Source organism: Oryzias melastigma, linkage group LG22 (assembly GCF_002922805.2).
Source record: "Oryzias melastigma strain HK-1 linkage group LG22, ASM292280v2, whole genome shotgun sequence".
NCBI classification, from domain to species: domain Eukaryota; kingdom Metazoa; phylum Chordata; class Actinopteri; order Beloniformes; family Adrianichthyidae; genus Oryzias; species Oryzias melastigma.
The window spans coordinates 1,801,096-1,819,550 of NC_050533.1; the positions used below are offsets into that span (position 1 = coordinate 1,801,096).

At 38.8% G+C, this 18,455-nt stretch overlaps 1 protein-coding gene and 1 long non-coding RNA gene across 6 annotated transcripts in view; both read left to right on the plus strand.

Moving 5' to 3' along the window:
• Positions 1 to 4,088: 4,088 nt before the first annotated feature.
• Positions 4,089 to 13,661, plus strand: LOC118597974. The gene is made up of 3 exons (XR_004947006.1): positions 4,089 to 4,551; positions 4,677 to 4,817; positions 12,498 to 13,661. It is a non-coding gene; the product is annotated as an uncharacterized LOC118597974 (long non-coding RNA).
• Positions 13,662 to 14,824: 1,163 nt separating this feature from the next.
• Positions 14,825 to 18,455, plus strand: part of smoc1 (SPARC related modular calcium binding 1) — a 56,074-nt gene continuing 52,443 nt past the window's right edge. The window contains exon 1 of one of the 5 annotated variants that reach the window (XM_036209836.1): positions 14,825 to 15,197. In XM_036209836.1, the coding sequence (XP_036065729.1) occupies positions 15,096 to 15,197 (102 nt within the window). In that variant the 5' untranslated portion in view covers positions 14,825 to 15,095. The remainder of the gene's footprint in view (positions 15,198 to 18,455) is intronic. The other 4 variants (XM_024281601.2, XM_036209838.1, XM_036209837.1 and 1 more) reach the window with 4 other exon arrangements.

Below are 18,455 nucleotides of genomic sequence, written 5' to 3' on the forward strand. Positions count from 1 at the left end.
GGGTTTTACTAAATGTAATGGAAAATTCTCTAACCGTAAACGTAAATTATTCCCATCTGCTCGTGTAATTGTTTCATCGTTGTATATTTTGTGGATGAGATCTTCAACTATCAACATATCACAAAAGACTCATCAATATTTCAAACAGCTGCTGGTCAACGTCCTGAATGATCATTCTTTAAGGTCAGAACTTTATCTGGACATCTGTGAAAACTAACTGAAGCTGAAGAGGATTTTTTCACTGCACTGGTTTGACCAGAAGGGGGCGTCATCGGCACTCGAGTGAGTTTCTTGTAGCCTTAACAGAAGAGAAACTTGAGCTTTCTTGGGTTTTCATCTTTAGAGGGTTTGGAGAAAGGCCACCTGGTCATCTCCTCACAGTTTCTTTTTGCTTTCCAGCTCCATGTCTGATCATAGTTGAAGACAAATTTTTTCATTTTTTTGTTTCGGCAGGTTTTACTTACCACTGTCGAGGCCATTATCGATTTAGCTCAAAAAACTTTTTTTTTTTAGGGAAAAATACGTTAAAATAGGAATAAGAGGTTCCTTTCATCAGGACGGCTGCTTAGTTCACCATCTTCTCAGATTCCACTGCCAGTTTGACACCATTTAACATAAATAATAAAAGATAACCTTAATTTAACAGAAAATGTACAATATTTATTTGATGAATGTCCTTAGATCGTTCTCAAATCTAAATACTAATTTGAATAATCTTCCAGTATTTGAGGTTTTATTGAAAATATCAACCTTTCATTTGAGCAGAAATTCTTCTAAAAGTTTCTATTTTAGCTGATGTTATCTCCACATAATAAGTTTGATCAGCACAAAAGCTGATAGAAAATCATGTTGGCCACATTTAATACCTGCAGCAAAGATGGACTTTTTAATCACTTCCCAGGATAAATTTACGTGTAGTTCTACGGGATATTTTAGGGGATAATTGTAAAAACAGGAATGATTTGGTTGAGTGAAAATCTTAAGTGTAGCTATGGAGACACGTAGTTTCAACTTTCAAAATAAGAGCAACCAAATAACTAAAAAATCATCTCTGAGCGAATGTGTTTTATAACATTATATGGAAACAGTCACTTTTAGATTTTTGGCAACAGTTTCAATTAATTTTATCATTTTTATACCTTTATTTTCCCGGAGATCTGACACAGTTTGGAACAAACACAAAAATCTAAGAGGAGGAAACCAAAACAACCAGGTCGGGCATTTTTAGTTATAATTGGTTAGGTTACATTTTGTTATTTATGTAAAGTTGCTTAAAGCAGCGCTCACCTTTGCCGTTCTAACTCATAAAGTCTGGAAGCGACTCGGCATTAGACCAGCGATGTGTGACGTCACGTGAAAATGGTTTATTCCAAACTTAACTTCAGGAAGTCACATGAAGTTTAGCTTCACATCTGCAAAAAAAAAAAATGCTGGAAAAAATAGTAGAATTTATTTCATAAATTCAAATCTTTTTTACGGGCATGCAGACCCATTTTTACGCATTTGTAAACTTACATTTTTGGGGAAATTTATTTTAAAGATGAAACTGGATTTGTGTGCGGACATACAGTTGGGAGCCTTAATTTGAGTCCACAGATTTTAGCCAAATTACAAAAAAAATTAAAACATAGTTTCTGCAGAGCGGCAGGAGTTCAGGAGAAACTCACCTTGAGTTGTGGGCGGGACTCCACTAGCTTACAGCCCCTCACACCCCCAACCTTACATTAGCGCTGTAACAAAAATGGCAGCAAAATCCGAGCTATCCAGATTCAGTTCTGATCCAGATTCACTTCTGATCCAGATTCACTTCTGATCCAGATTCCAGCTCAGACCAGGAAAACAAAGACGTCCATGGATCTATTTGTAGGTGCATCAACGGACACATCCGTCATGTGAAGCGTGTTCAAGAACGCGCTAAACACACACATGGTGTTCACACTGGACGAGCAGGGAGGGGCTTCTTCTACTACTTTTCCCACACGTCTGCCCCCTACAGGAGGAAGAGGTTCAGTGTGAAACGTCAAAATGGTGAATGTTGCTCCAGACTTCACAGCTCTGTTCTAATATCTGAAACTTGATGTCGTAGAATTTTGGCTGAAGTTCAGTTATTACTTTATCCTCCAGGATCAGTTTTCAAACGGTCGGCACTTTGTGAATTAAAGAGGGCACCGTCTAAATGTTGCTCCCAAGTCTCTGATTGGTCGAAGTGTGACCTGCTTTAACTTGTAGCTAGCGTTCAGTGTCGGCAGGTTTTGTACGTAGCGCCTAAAAACAGTTGTTGAAACTTGCGTAGCGATGCAGTAAAGGAGGAGTTTTTATCGTGGAAGCCTAAAACACAAATATTTATGTGTGTTTCTTTAGACTTTTCATTGGAAGTAAAATTGTTTTGCCGAAGGGGATGTGAACGTAGCTTCAGAATGGGGCGGAGCAGAAAGATAAAGCCCCGCCCATCATATTTTCTACATCACAAATACGATGTTTTCCAACAGCCTTTTTTGTCTGCTTCACGATTTGAATAAAGAAATACTCAAAAATGCAACTTTCTTTATAAAAGTTCTCCATTAATCACCACCAAAAACACTGTTTTCTATTGTTATCTATTAACATATTTATCTGTATATATCTGTTATCTATTTAAATCAAATTAAAATCACTTTTGGATTGTTGCAAATATTATTCATTTTTTAGTGATTTGAAGTCTTTCTTATTCATTTCTGTTTTTTAAAGATCAGTTTGTAACATTTTCTGCTGCATTTCTTCAGGATTTACGGTCAGAATCGATTACAGCTGGATTGATAAAATCCATTAATCGATTTGAAGCTTAATAGATCAATAATCTATTCATAAAAATATAAATCTTTTAACACATCAAGCTAAAGTCTGCTAGCTTGATGCTAACGTTTAATGGAATTTCCCATAGGACGGCTAATGCTAACGCTCAGTCGACATAAACATACATTCTGACTAATTGAGCATCTTTATATGAATTTTCCAAACTCTTCAGGAAATATTTTTAAAGAAACCATTTGTGGTCTAAACCAGGGTTCCCCAAACTACGGCCCGCGGGCCAGATCCGGCCCTCATCCACATTTGGCCCAGCCCCCCCAAACTGTTCTGGCTAAATTAGACATTTTTTAGGCTAATTTGGTTTTAGCTAATATTTCAGCTACATGCTAGCTGTTTTAGCTAATTTAGACTTTTTAGTTTTTTAGGCTAATTTTGAGTTTAGCTAATATTCCAGTTTTATGCTAGCTGGTTTGGCTACATCAGACATTTTTCCAGGTTTTTAGGCTAATTTGGCATTAAGCTAATATTTCAGGTACATGCTAGCTGTTTTGGATAATTTAGGTTTTTTAGGCGTATTTGGAGTTAAGCTAATATTTTATCTTTATGTTAGCTTTTTTGGCTAAATGATACATCTTTCCAGTATTTCAGGCTTATTTGGCATTTGGCTAATATTTTTGCTAATTGCAAATTTTTGCTGAATGCAAATTGGCAAATTTATAATTTTTTTAGTTTTTTCGGCTAATTTGGCACTTCGCTATTTTAGCTAGCTATCAGCTTCAGCGTTTTTAGCTATTAATTTAAGCATCTTTAGCTATTAATCTATCAGAGGTTATGCCATATATCTAGTTATTGAAATGTTTTAGTATTATTTTTCTGTTAAGGTTTTGGAAATTAAATATTTAAAATTTGACAGTGTGGCTTTCTAGAAAACCATAAATGTTTAGGCTGTGATTGTTATGTGGCCCTCACAAGAAAAAGTTTAAGGGACCGCTGGTCTAAAGTACCATTTTTTTTTTTGTTCATACTTTCTTCTTCTTCTTCTGGAATAAAGTGTACTTCTATAGCACAATCGCCCCCTAGTGGCCAAACTGAAACAGAGAAGCAGAACAATGTTTACAATGTTTATGATCTGAACATTTTTGTCAGATTCACTGTACGCTACTAACAATCTCATTATTTCACTGATACATTTTACAGTATGTGAACTGTATCAGATTAATATATATATTTAAATCATATATAGATTATTAATGTATTTCTGAACAAATGTGTATAAATGTGTAAACTCAAAATTCAGTTGAATTAAGAGGATCAAAAGAATAATGATAAAAAACAAATCAGAATCGAATCAAATCATTTCTGGAAATGATCAATACCAGCCCTAGAACCGATGCGTCGATGTCCCCCATCCCTCGAGTTGAATCATTCCCGGGTCGTCGTTCTCTTTTCCACCTCTGAAAGGCCCTGAAGCCCCGAGAGAACCCCCCGCCACGCTGCAGTGGAACGTTCCAGTCTGGATTAGAGAAACTCTCGCCGTCTCGATGACCCACTAAACTCCTAACCCGGTGTGGGAACAGTGCGAGTTTAATTGGCCCCTCCTGGCTGTATCAGGCTGTAACAAGTGACAACAGAGAACGTGTTGGCTGGCTTGTTAACTGGGGGCACGGGGTCCTGGAGGGGGTCCAGAGGCGAGCAGAATTCCTTCTACCTTCTCAGAGGGGGACACTCCCCACCGCCAGCACCGGACTGGGGGTTCATCCAGAGGTGAGCGCTGCGGCGACATGGAGGGCCCACGCTGCCATCCATCTTTACTGGAGTCCATCTGATCGGGATTTTCATCAGGACTGCTTTAAAGATCCAAACTTTTCCGTTTTTGTCCCTGTTTTCAGATGAATCTCCACTGCAGAGGAAGAACTTCTTCTGATCCTGCTGTGACTCTGGGAGGTCAGGAAAGCGAGCAGCCAAGCTGCCATCCGGCTGTAACGAAGCGAGTTCCTGTAAAACACGGGATCATCATGAAAGAGGAGCCGGTGAGACCGGGACTGCTGATGTGGGGAAGGCTTGGGCTGCTCCTCCTGCAGAGTGATTTGTGATGCATCTGGGGGGCGTTTTTCACGGCTGAGCGCTCTGTCCTGCAGACGGCCTTCAGCACCTGGACTCTTTCAAAACACCTGCAGACTCCGCTTTGGCCTCGTCCTGCTCGGATGAGCAAAGCGTGTTAATCCGAGTCCGGTGAGGATGCGCAGATCTGCAGGTTGAGGAAGGTCGGTGTTGGATGGTGCAGGAGTTTGGTGCTGGTTGGTACAAGTCAGTCTGGGTCAATACAGATTAATGTAGGTCGATGCAGTTCAGTGCAGTTTGATGCAGATTTCAGTTTATATTAACACTATTTAAAACAATAAAAACAGTCATAACAGTCAACAAAAGAGTAACCAAAACAAGAATAAGTACTAAAAAAATAGAGCAAGCGCAAACATGATATAGTGTTTACTGGGGCAGGTTGGTGCAGATTTGCGCAGATTGGTGCAAGTTATTGTAGTTCTGTGCAGTTTGATGCAATTTGGTGAAACTTGGTGCAATTTGACGCGGTTCGCTGCAGTTTGGGGCAAGTTGGTGCAGTTTGGTGAAGATTTGTGCAGTTTGGTGCAAGTCAGTGCAGTTTGGTGCAAGTTGGTGAAGTTTGGTGCAAGTTGGTGCAGTTTGGTGCAAGTCGGTGCAGTTTGGTGCAAGTTGGTACAATCTGGTGCAAGTCGGTGCAGTTTGGTGCAAGTCGGTGCAGTTTGGTGCAAGTCGGTGAAGTTTGGTGCAAGTCGGTGCAGTTTGGTGCAAGTTGGTGCAAGTCGGTACAATCTGGTGCAAGTCAGTGCAGTTTGGTGCAAGTCGGTGAAGTTTGGTGCAAGTTGGTACAATCTGGTGCACGTCGGTGAAGTTTGGTGCAAGTCGGTGCAGTTTGCAAATTGGTTTAGTTTGGTGCAAGTTGGTGCAGTTTGGTGCAGTTTCATGTAAGTTGCTGCAAGTTGTTGCAGTTTGTTTCAGTTTGCTGCAGTTCGGTGCAGGTTGATGTAATTTGGCTTAATTTGGTGCAAGTCGGTGCAGTTGGTGCAGTTTGGTGCAGGTTGGTGCAGTCTTGAGCAAGCTTCTGGTCTCTGATCTGGTTCCTTTCCAGCCTGACAGAAGAAACGTCTTTGAGTCATAAGAAGATCTTCTCCATTTTTACATGGAATGAGTTGTTCACTTGTCTGAATTCCCTCTTCACTGCACCGTCTGCAGCCTCGGCTGACCTGAACTCCTCCATATCTTCTCAGGCTGCAGATCTGCGCAGCTTTCAGTCGGACTTCTGAGCCGCAGATAAAAACGTCTCCGTCTCTCTCCTGAGAGCTTCTGGTTTTCCACATGACGATGTTTTACTGCGATCCCGGACTCTCTGTGGACCTCAGAGAAAAACAAAGACGAACTGTCGACCTTCATTTTATTTAGGACTTCCATGATGTCAGAACCGGCCCGGCTTCCAGATCAGTTTATATCTGCTGTCAGGAGAAAGAAAAACGAGAGGAGAGAACATGTGAAGTAAAACATTAATGTGAGCTGGAAGGTTCAGAAATAATTATCGTATTTCTACCACTATGTGTATATATTTAAATGTATTTGACTTTTTATGTCTTCATACTTCATTTATTTGTTTAATTGATTCTTTTTAGTCATTTTACTCTCACCAGCTTTTATTTTGTAATCCTCTCTGCTCTTCTGGTTCATTCTTCAGTCAGAAAAGGCTGTTTTTAGTTCATACTCTTACTTTTTTAGCTGTCATGGTTTCAGTCTTGTTGGTTTGTTTTATACTTTTTAGAAAAATCAATTTTTTTGTTCATTTTTTCTGTGGACCTGCTGCAGATCTCTAGAGATAAAGTCCTACGAACTGAGGAGTTAAGAGAAACACAACCGAATCAGACTTCACAATAACTGGTCATTTATCAAAGACTGGCAGCTAAAATCTCACGTCCTCCATCTTACTGACTGGAAGCTGCATTGATAATCGTTTCCTCCTGAACCGTAATCGAATCGTGAGGCGCCTTAAGATTCCCACCCCTAGTAGGAAGAAGACAAACGGGATTCGGATTCAATCTAACTCTTCTGCTGCGATGAAGGAAAACGGCTTTATTATATCGGTTTTAAGCCCATATCCAACACTTTCCTCTCTATGCTGACGTAAAGTCTGATGTGACACTTCTTACTCATTTTTCTTACGTAACGGTTCAGGAATTGGCTGGAATTCCATTAATTGCATAAACGGTTAAAGCGTTACGATAGTTAAATGATTGTAAATTATCGTATTGGAGCTCGGAACAAGGTGATCAAAGCCGAATACCTGAAGTGGGGAAACGGTTTAATCTGGATCTTTAAGGGCCCCCCCTCCCCCGATGGTTGGCGGTCACCAGGGTACCTGTACTTAAGTGACCGCTGGAACAGAAGGACACGGTTGTATCTGGTCGTGTCCTCCACAGTCCCTCCGGTCCCGGTCTTCCTGGACCTCTCTGGTCCTGTGAAGACCGAGACCTTTTGCTACCCCCCCCAACCACCTGTTCACAATTCCAACCTTGGTGTGCCAACAGACCCCCCCCTCTGGACAGTGCCCCCCCCCCGGTTGAAGAGGGGAAAAGGTCCCGGAGTCGGACCTGTTAATTCAATCTGGAGAGCGGCATGCTCAATTAGGCAGCCATAAGGGCCCTGCATGGGTCGGGGGCCCCGCGGAGGGCAGCCTGCCCCCTCCCCAGGAGAAATTAATTGTGGATGACAGTGTGTAAACAGTGGTGTGAATAGACGGTCCAGGTGCGGGACACCCCGGTCTAGACTCAATAGCTCTTTTCAGGCTCTGCGTTTCACTTTTCTCTCATTTAAGTACGAAAAAAATAACTACAAAAATCACAAATGACTCAACATTTGGAGGGGTGGGGGGGGTCGTTCTAGTGAGTTAAGGCTTTGACTCCTCCATCACAGAGAGCATGTTTACGTGCGAGTACATAAAAGTAATGTGGAATTTATGACAGAGCGGGGAGTCGGAGCGCCGCTTCTCCTACGTCTGTCTTTGATTCAGAGCCGTCTTTCTGCTCGTGTGACCGCCTGAACTTCTCAGATCCTGCGATAAAAAATAATAGAAAACACGTCAAAGGAATGAGGCAGAAGATCCTCCTCCAGGGTTTAGAAGGAGTTTCATCAAACCACCGATTCATCATCATTTACTGTAATCCAGTGAGTTCACCTTTAGGCTCAGGAAGGATTTTAACATTTGGAGAGTCTGAACAAAATTTAAAGAAGAAGTCACTTTGAGGTTGAGATTATCTTAAATCAACCAGGTGAATACTCGATTCTGATTGGCTGCTGGATTAAAAAGTGATAATCCACAATGATAATGCGCACCTTAAAAAGAAGTTCTGGTCACACAGCCCAAATGTTCTGATTATGCTAAAGCCATGCTAAAGCTAACGACTGAATCAAAGATGGGCGGAGCTGGAGCTGCAGAGCATGATGACATCAAACTTCTGGGTCCCACACCAGTTGACCAATCACAAGCATTCAACCTGTAGGGGGCAGCAAACAGACGGTTGACTATATTTTCAGAAATCAAACACATTTATTTTAATTCATAAAAAAATTGGCAACAACCAACAGACATCACTTTTAAAGCCCCATTTATGGAAATCAACAGACAAAAAAGCTGATTTAGTGTTTGGTTACCCTTTAATATCTGATAATGCAGACTTCATCAGGCATTATCCCGGACTTATTAACAGAATGTTTCTGATATATTTTATTCCACCAACTTATTCCTTGAGGTCAAACTTCCATCATTTTGTCATTCCCAGAGATCTTTTAATTATTACGATGCTGTTTTTAGCCAAAATCAAGAAAAAAAACCATTTTGTAGAAAATATAGAACCTGCAGATCGGCAGAAGTTCAATAAAAATTCATGTCTAAGTTTTAGGTGGGACTGCTGGGAGTAAACCTTTGTTCATTTCCCATCAGGTTTTTGTTTACACTCTCTCCTGCTAGCTTACAGCTCCTCACAACTCTAAGCTAACATTAGCGTAGCAACAAAAACGGCGAGCGATATCAGAGTTATCTATCCGCACAGTTCAGATCCAGAAATGTTCATGAATCTATTTGCAAGTGGATGCATCAGAATGGGGCGGAGCAGGGAGTTTGTGGCCCCGCCCATTTCAGTTAAGCTTTTTCAAACCGCTGGTTTTCATTTTTCCTGTAATTCATCACAGGTAGATTAAAGAAATACTCAGAAATGCAGTTTTAATCTTAGGGTGTATTCAGACTGGAAAAATGATTTGTTCCGGATCAGTTCTACTTAATTTACTCCGGATTGGGTCCTTATTCAGACTGGAGTCTGTTCCAGACCAAAGCTTGTTAACAAAACCATGTGACTGAAGATCTCTTCAATCATTGGCCAGCAGTTACTGGGGTGGATCAAATCAAAAAGAGAGAGATTGAGATGCTGCAGTTTGACCGAATTGTTTGCTTATTCAAACTTTTTCCTTCGCTGATCAGTTTCGAACGTCTGTATGATGTCAGGTTGGCATTTTATTATGAATATCCTTTGAAAATAATTACGTTTGATCATGTTAAGATGATACTTAGCATTAGTTTCAACACTTTAGAGCAGGAGAGTGAAACTGTACCTTTTTAGCATAATTATGAACTAGATATATAACATTACCTGTGATAATGTTAGTGTGAATGCTGGAAGATGAATTTGGCTGCTGAAGATGCTGAAATTGATAGTTAAAAACGCTAAAACTGAAATCACTGAAGCTGATAGTGAGCTAAAATATTTGCTAAACTCCAAATTATCCTTAAAAATCTTAGTAAATGCCAAAATAGTCCAAAAAGCTGCAGAATGCCAATTTCTAAAACTTTAAAACCATAACTTTTTAACATAATTATTATTCATAAAAAGGTGGGAATATTATTCCATAATAAATCAACTTAAACCTTTCCATATTTTACAAGTTAGAAACAAATGCAAGATAACATCAGGCCATTATAACAATAAGATAAAATGATCTGGAGGGCCGGCTCCGGCCCCCGGGCCTTGACACGTGTGATAGAGGAATAGTTTTGGTCTGAGTCAACATAAAGCTTTTTCTAATTAGAATGTTGCAAGAATGTTGTAAAAAAAAAAGAAAGAAAAGAAGAAGATAATAAATTGATCCTGCGAGGAGTCAAGATGTTAGTTTGGACCAAACTTTTCCAGCGTTGGGATGAGAAGCCAACATGCGGCTGCATTCCTCCTCCTCCTCCTCCTCCTCCTCCTCCTCCTCCCAGGATGCCCCATCTGAGCGAGCGATCATGTGTCAGAACATCTGTGCTGGATCTGCCCCTCTGCCCCGCCGTCAGATGTCTGGGTGGCCTCTGCTCCGTCTGTTCCTGCCTACAGACACCTGCTAATTTGGGGCCGTGTGTGTTGGGGTGGGGGGGCCGTGGCCGGTCGCAGTAATTGGGGAGCACATTTCTTTTCTCTCTGTTTTTGTTGCCGGTGGTTTCTCTTTCATCTGCAGCCAAACGACAACAGAATTAAAGCGTCGAGTCGTGCTTTTCCTACAACAGACTTCATGCTTTTGTAAAGCGAGAGGGGAGGAGCAAGTATGACCTGTCCTCGTTAACATTCCAGGAGACACACCTGTTCCTCTGCACCTGCGCTTCGACTGCGCAGCTGGAACAAAGATGCTCGAGTCTCACGCTGAAGCTGCTGCTGCCTCGTCAGAGCCCCAACAGTAAACCCAGAAAGGTCAGGCTGTGTTTCCATCCGGCTCTCCACCTGAGAAAACCCACCTGGATGGAGACAAGCAGATCCTAGATCCAGGAGCTTCAAGTCCACAAACCATCATGATCCGCAACATTTGATAAACATTCCCACTATAGTGATTCTCCTTCTCAGCACATAAAAAACTCAATCACACTTTTTGTGATTTAATCATCTTAGTATCAAACGTTCAGCTCACTCAGGACATTACTGCTTGTATTTTTGATATTCATGAACTTTATAGTTTTTGAAATATTGAGCAAAATATTCCTCATAGGAAAGGAATGAGAAAGTCTTCAAATTTCAACATTTAAAGTAGATTATCAACAAGTCTTGAAATATATTCATGGGCAATGTTTTCATCTTTTAGAGTAAATTGAAATAAAATTGAGTTTATCTTATGCTTTAACAAAATGCTAACGTTTTGGCTAATTTAGTTTTCCGAGGAATTTTAGGTTACTTTGGAGTATACCTAGTATTTCGGTAACCTGCAAGCTTCATTTTTTGGCTAATTTGGCGTCCACTGAGGTTTTTTATTATGCTAATTTGGAGTTTAGCTCATATTTTAGCAACATGCTAAAGTTTTGGCTAATTTAGTTTACTGAGGAATTTTGGGCTGTTTTGAAGTTTAGCTAGTTTGTACGTAACATGCTAACATTTTTGGCTAATTTGTTATCAACTGACATTTTGAGGCTAATTTAAAGTTTATCTTATACTTTAGCAAAATGCTAACGTTTTGGCTAATTTAGTTTACTGAGGCTTTTTTATGCTAATTTGGAGTTTAGCTCGTATTTTAGCAACATGCTAACATTTTTGGATAATTTCTTATCTTCTGGGGGTTTTCAGGCTAATTTAGAGTTTAGCTTCTATTTTAGCAACAGGCTAATATTTTGGCTAATTTAGTTTACTGAGGAATTTTGGGCTATTTTGAAGTTTAGCTAGTGTGTACGTAACATGCTAACATTTTTGGCTAATTTGTTATCTTCTGAGACTTTGAGGCTAATTTAAAGTTTATCTTATACTTTAGCAAAATGCTAACGTTTTGGCTAATTTAGTTTTCCGAGGAATTTGAGGTTACTTTGAAGTCTAGCTAGTATTTCAGTAACGTGCCACCTTTTTTTTTGTGGCTAATTTGGCATCTACTGAGGTTTTTTATTATGCTTATTTGGAGTTTAGCTAATATTTTAGCAACAGGCTAACATTTTGGCTAATTTAGTCTACTGAGGAATTTTGGGCTATTTTGAAGTTTAGCTAGTATATACGTAACATGCTAACATTTTTGGCTAATTTGTTATCTTCTGAGAAGTACTGTTTTGGTTAATTTGGAGTTTAGCTCATATTTAACCAACAACCTAAATATTTTTTTTAAAGTTGTCATGTATTAGGGATTTTTATGCAATTTTACTGCAAAATTTTCAGAAATTTTGGTCAACTTAAGTACTCTTTCATAGTTCTTTAACAAAATTTCCAGTTTTTAGCAAATTTAACATTTTGCAAATTGCTTTTGCATTTTTAATAAATCCCTGCAGCAATTAAAGTTAATGATTTCACCATTTTCAGGAAAAAGCTTCAGCATCTTCAGCGACTATTTTCATTAAAATTCACTCACACTAGCATTATCGCAGTTAATGCAGCATTTCTAGTTTAAAGTATCTATGGGGGAGACGGGCTTTACTAGATGTTCAGTTCCATCTCAGAAATCCTCAGTTGTCGTGGAATGAGACTTTATTGGACTGAACTCCAGCTCTTTGGCGTCCTCTGAACTCGCTCTGACGGCGCTGTCCAGATTCTCTGGAAGGGAAAAGATGGAGGAGGAACATCTAGAAGCCAGCAGTTGTCAGTTTGCAGAACGGGGATGGAGTGAGAGAACTTTTATGAGTCCACCGTGATCTCACCTGACAGGCTGGACAATAACAGAAGTCCCGGAGTTTGGCTGAGCGGCACCGAAAAGAGTCCAAACAAGTCAGAACTCCAGCAACACCTGCAGAATAAATGAGGTTCCTCATCCTCCGGGCCAGAAGTTTTCCGCCTGCAGACCCGACTGGTTCTGGAGGGACCGTCTTTCACTTCACAGTTTCAACCACCAAAGTGATGGGATGGATTCTGGTTTCATATAAATTCACTGCTTCCCCTCCACTTTTCTATTTATATTAATATATTTGGTTTCATTGAATCGTGTGGAAGAACAGCTGTTTATGATTAAGATGAATCACGTCAGGAAGATTCTTTTAAATGTATTTTCTAATCAATTTATGATTGAAAAACTAAAATGTATTTGATTTATACTGTATGTCTTTATCACTTTTATTGCTAAAAATACATTAAATTAATCAATGTATATGTTTTACTCCACACTCTCAGCCTCTTTGAAAAAGAAAAAATATATTTTTTAAAGTATTAAAAATCTGTTCTGATTGAAAAAAACATTTTGATAATAAATTGGCTTTATTTTAAGGAGAATTACCACTTTTGGGTTTAAAACAAGACAAAAAATCACACAGTTAATCAAGTTTTCAAACCATTCCATGTAGTTTTTCAGATACAAATTTGATTTATTTGTGTTGAAAACAAAACATGATGATTCTTTTTTGTGGAATTTAGTGAATTATGATTTTAACGAGGTGCAAATGCTTAGCCTAATGTTGTGTTAGGGTCAACACCGATCCGTTTCAGTTTTTAATTGCATAAAATAATTATTTAAAATGAATTCAGTATTTTATTCCTTGTCGGGAACCTTGATTTCAACAGAATTATTATTATTATTTTGAATTCTGAAATACTCTGAAATGCTGAAATGATGTCTTTCCAGGACATATGGTGTGTTTTGACCCGGTTATATAAAATAACTTTATATTGTAAAAATTCGAGCCTCCTCCTCTCCCACTCGTGTGAGCTCATGATTTCTTTTGGTTTGATTTGTTGGTGGTTTGTGTTCCGATGTGTTTGGATTAAAGTTCTTATGCTGAAGAAAAATTTTGATGTATTTTCGCATGTCCTTTAAGAAAACATGTCCCATAACATGATAGAAGTTAATCATATTGAAACTGAAAAATAGATCAAGCAAATTAATGTGAGAGATGTTCTAAAACCTCTCAGTGAAATCTAAGTAACACAATAACATTTGTTTTATTGATGTTTTTCTGTTTTATTCAAATCTAAAGCATTTTTAAGGCAGAGATCCACACCAAAAACGATAAAACGGATGGATGGATGGATGGATGGATGGATGGATGGATGGATGGATGGATGGATGGATGATGGATGATGGATGGATGATGGATGGATGATGGATGGATGGATGGATGGATGATGGATGATGGATGAGTGAGTGAGTGCTGGGCGATATGACGATACACATCGTGTGGGCAATAGAAAATTGTCTATCTTTCCATTTCTCTTCTATCATTTCTATTTGTTTATTTTTATTGCTGAACTTTTATACAAAAATGTGTTTTACTACTAAGAAACTTGAAGCTGTTGAGCATTAAAAAAATGTTTCTCATTTGTAATGATTCAGATACTCAAAAAAAAAAAAACATCAGAGAAAAGCAAATAATGACATTTTGGTCATTTTTTCCCCAGAGAATAGCTAAAAATATACCTTATCGTGGTATATTGTGATATTTATTGTGATCTATATATAGTTATTGTAATATAAAATAATCACAAGAAGCAGTTTTTCCATATTGCCCAGCACTAGATGAATACATGGAAATGCTTTTTATGGAGCACAAATTCACATTCATTTTACCTGCAGGACTTTATAATAAACTTTTTATTTTAATACAAAATCTTTTTTTTCACTTGAAGCCTTTACTGAAAATAATCCATGTATAAATTTTATTTTGAAAAAAAAATGGAAGTTGCTTCTGCTTTAAAAAACGAAATTAAAGCTTTCTTTGATTTTTTATATATTTTTTAATGTAAGAAAAAAAATATAGTTTTAATTATCAACATTTTATATAATTATTTTAATAACAAACACGATGAGACCGACGTTTTTAATGTCTAAACTATCTTATTTAATTTATTTTTGTACATTTTAAGCATAGACTGTAAAAATTATTTTATATACAGTCTATGATTTTTAAGGTAAATGTGAGGCGGTGGGGGGGGGTCTCTTTATGGGTGGGGCTAAAGTTTTGCTGCAGCTGCGAGCGTCTCTGCGGAGTGGGCGTGGCTCCCCTCCGCTTCCCTCGCCGCCATTGGCTGACGGCTGCGTCACTCCCGTCGCGGTTCCCGCCTCCTCCTTAAATCCAGCTGCAATGGACTCGGCGCGGATTCGACCCTCGGGAGCTCCCGTGAGCAGCAGTCCGGCCCGCCGCGGATAAACCCCCCAGGACGGTTACCGGCGCGCGGTCCCGCCATGTGAACCGGAAGCGCGGGAGTTTCTGCCTCACTCTGGGAGCTGCTTTCGTCCCGACTCGACGCCTCGGACCTGTTGGAGGGCTCTTCGCACCTGCTCCCGCCTGACCTGCGCGCCCCCGCCCGCCCTCAGTGATGTTAGTGTCACGCGCGGCGCTTCTCACCTTCTCCTGCTGGTTGGCGCCTCACTTCCTCTGTTACCTGCCTCAGGTGTCCGCGCAGAAGTCCAGCTCGCGGGTGAGTTCACTTCATTTTAAGGTGGTGGGGGGTTCGGGGGGTTTCTCAGCCAGAGACCTCCGGCTCAGTCACAACAGCGAGCTGGAGGTCAGACTGCAGAGGAAACCCAAGCAGCAGCTGCTCAGATGGAGGAGGAGCTTGTTCTGGACGAAACCGAGCAGAACAGACGAGATGTGTCTGGAACGGAACCAGAATCTCCAGAGGGTTCGGGGACATCAAACCTCAGAATGTCTTCTGACAGTCCAGAGAACTGTAGAAGAAACCAGTCTGAGAGGATTCCAGCTGGAGAACCATGTAAATGAAACAGATCCCATATCATGACACCACCACCACCAACCTGAACGTTGATATAAAGAAGGATGGATCCGCTTTTGTGGTGTTGACACCAAATTCTGACCCCGTCCTCTGAATGTGGCTCCAATCGTCTGTTGTTCCAGTGATTCTGTGTGATTGTAGCCTCAGTTTCCTGATCTGATCTGATCTGACCGGATCGGTACCGCTCTGTTCAATCGGCCTCACGTGTTCAGAGATGCTCTTCTGCAGACCCCGTATTTGAGTTACTGTTTTAACATCTGGAACCCGTCTGAACATTCTCCTCGGACCATCAGGGTTCTCAATCTCAATCTGAGATTCTGGCTGATTCTGGGCCGTATGGGGTTCTGTTTGTGCCAAAAATATGTCTTTGTTCTGTTGTCTACGTCTACTGGGCACATTTGTTCATGTCTATGTACTACAGGGGCTAACGACGCTAGCAACTGTTGAACACCGTAAAACTAAGTTTTTAAAACTTTAAAACCGTAACTTTTTAACATAATTATGAACTAGATATAAAGCATTACCTGTGATAATGCTAGTGGGAATGTTGGAAGCTGAATTTGACCGCTGAAGATGCTAGTGCTGTTAGCTGAAGATGCTAATAATGCTGACGCTAATAAATCACTGTTGCTGAAATATTAGCTAAATGTGAAAGCTCAAAAAATATCTAAACTTCAAAATAGCCTAAAAAACTGATAAAGCCTAAATTAGCCAAAACAGCTAGCATGTACCTGAAATTTTAGCTAAACTCCAAAACAGTTAATAAAAAACAAAAAAGCCTAAATTAGCTAAGATAGCTAGCACGTAGCTATAGCTAATTTTCAAAATAGCCAAAAAAACTGAAAACGTCCTAAATTAGCCAAAACAGGATGTAGCTGAAATATTAGCTAAACTCCAAAACAACATAAAATATCTTAGTAAATCCTAAAGTAGTCCAACAGAGTACCTAATTTACAACGTAAAAATTGTAACTTTTTAGCATAACTATGAATAACAAAAAGGCAGGAATATTATTCCAGAATAAATCAACTTTATCCTCAAATAACTTTCAATATTTTACTCTACATGAAAATATATTAATTATAGTCAAAATTATACGAGTTAGAAATGAGCTCAAGATAACATCGGGTCATTAATAACAATAAAATAAAATGATCTGGAGGGCCGGATAGAATCACCCGGAGGGCCGGATCCGGCCCCCGGGCCTTGACACATGTGATGTATAGACCCTAGAAATGGCTGCGGGTGAAAATCCCAGTAGATCAGCAGTTTCAGAGACACTCGGATCAGCCCGTCTGGTCCGAGGATCACCTTTCTTCTCGGTTCTGATTCTCAGTTTGGACTGTAGATCGTCTTCACTGTGGCTACGATGCAATGAGCTGCTGCCGTGTGATTGGCTGATTAGAATATTTGCATTAACGAGCTGTTGAACGGGTGTGTCTGACAAAGTGGCCGATGTCTGTATAGATCTGCAACACTTAGAACCATTTGGGTGAATTTCTTACTGACCACAGTCGGAGCCTCAAAGTCTTTAGAAAAATGATTTTAAGCTCTTTTCACTATTGATCATAGAATGACAAAAACAGACCGAGTGGACGGTGGAAAAGTGTTTATCGTGTCATTTCTCTTCTAATTTGATCAATTATTGCAGCAAATCTGTCATTAAATAGATGATTGTTGAGTCTTTCTGGGACGCCGTGGGAGAAAACGTCCCACTGAAAAGTTACACATTTCAGAAAGTTTGTGTATTTCTGAAGCTGAATGTTTCTGAAAAAATGTGTTTTTCTACTCAGAAAATGTTATAAAAGAGTTTACTTTTCAAATTCCATTGAAATAGTTTTGTTTTTTGAAACAAATGTGAAAGCTGCTACACTTGATTTAGTTTGCTGCACTAAAATGTTTGTTTCTCATTTGTCACTTCAGAAAAGTAAACAACAAAATTTTATCAATTTATTTCAGAGAATATACTTTATTGTGGTAAATCCTGTTAAATGTCGTTATTGTGATGTAAAATAACTTGAATCGTAATATAAAATTTTTCCAGATTTATTCCATCTTCATATGATAAATATACAAGTTTTTTGGCATAAATAAAACACAAACTTAAAAATAAAATAGCATTTTTTTAAAAAAAATATGACCTCCTTTCAAAATAAAAGAGAAAATGTTTCACATTTAATGAATTTTCCATGTGATATGAATAAAGTTTAATTCAATAAGATCATCTCAATAAATTAGTAGGCAGCGAAATACCAGCAGGGATAAAAAAATAAAAACGTAAAAAAAACGTTTATTTGACACTTGTGGTGAATCTCAGCTAGAAATGTGTAAATCTAACCAGATAGACTTTACTTTTTTTAACCCTAATACTTACTTTTAATTTTACTCAGGACTGGGCGATATGGAATTTTTTTCATCACGATATAGTTTTTTATATCTTGCCATAATAAAATCATATAAACACGATAACTCTATTTTTCAAATTTAACGCTTAAATATTTATTTCCTGTCATACTTTCAACATAACATGAACTGAATGTGATGTTTTTCTAAGAAAAGGAAAATATATTTATAATTACACTGAAAATTAAGTTTTAAGAGAACATAAATAAAACACCAATAAACTAGTTAAGTTCAATTTAAAAACAAAGCAAATAAATTTGAACTTTTCCAAGTTTTACAGAACAAACACAAGATTATAACTATTTTACACAGAATCACCTTAACTTTATGAACTTTTTTCTAAATTATTTTTTTCAGAAAATAAATTGCATAAAAGTAATTTATAAATTGGAATGAGCATTTTCTTTTGTCATCTAACATTTGATTATATTTTATTTATATATACTAAATGTTACACAGAGGTGATGAGCGGAAGTGACCGCGGGGTGTTGGATCCTTCAAAATAAAACATAATTAATTTGTTCATATTTATAATCGACC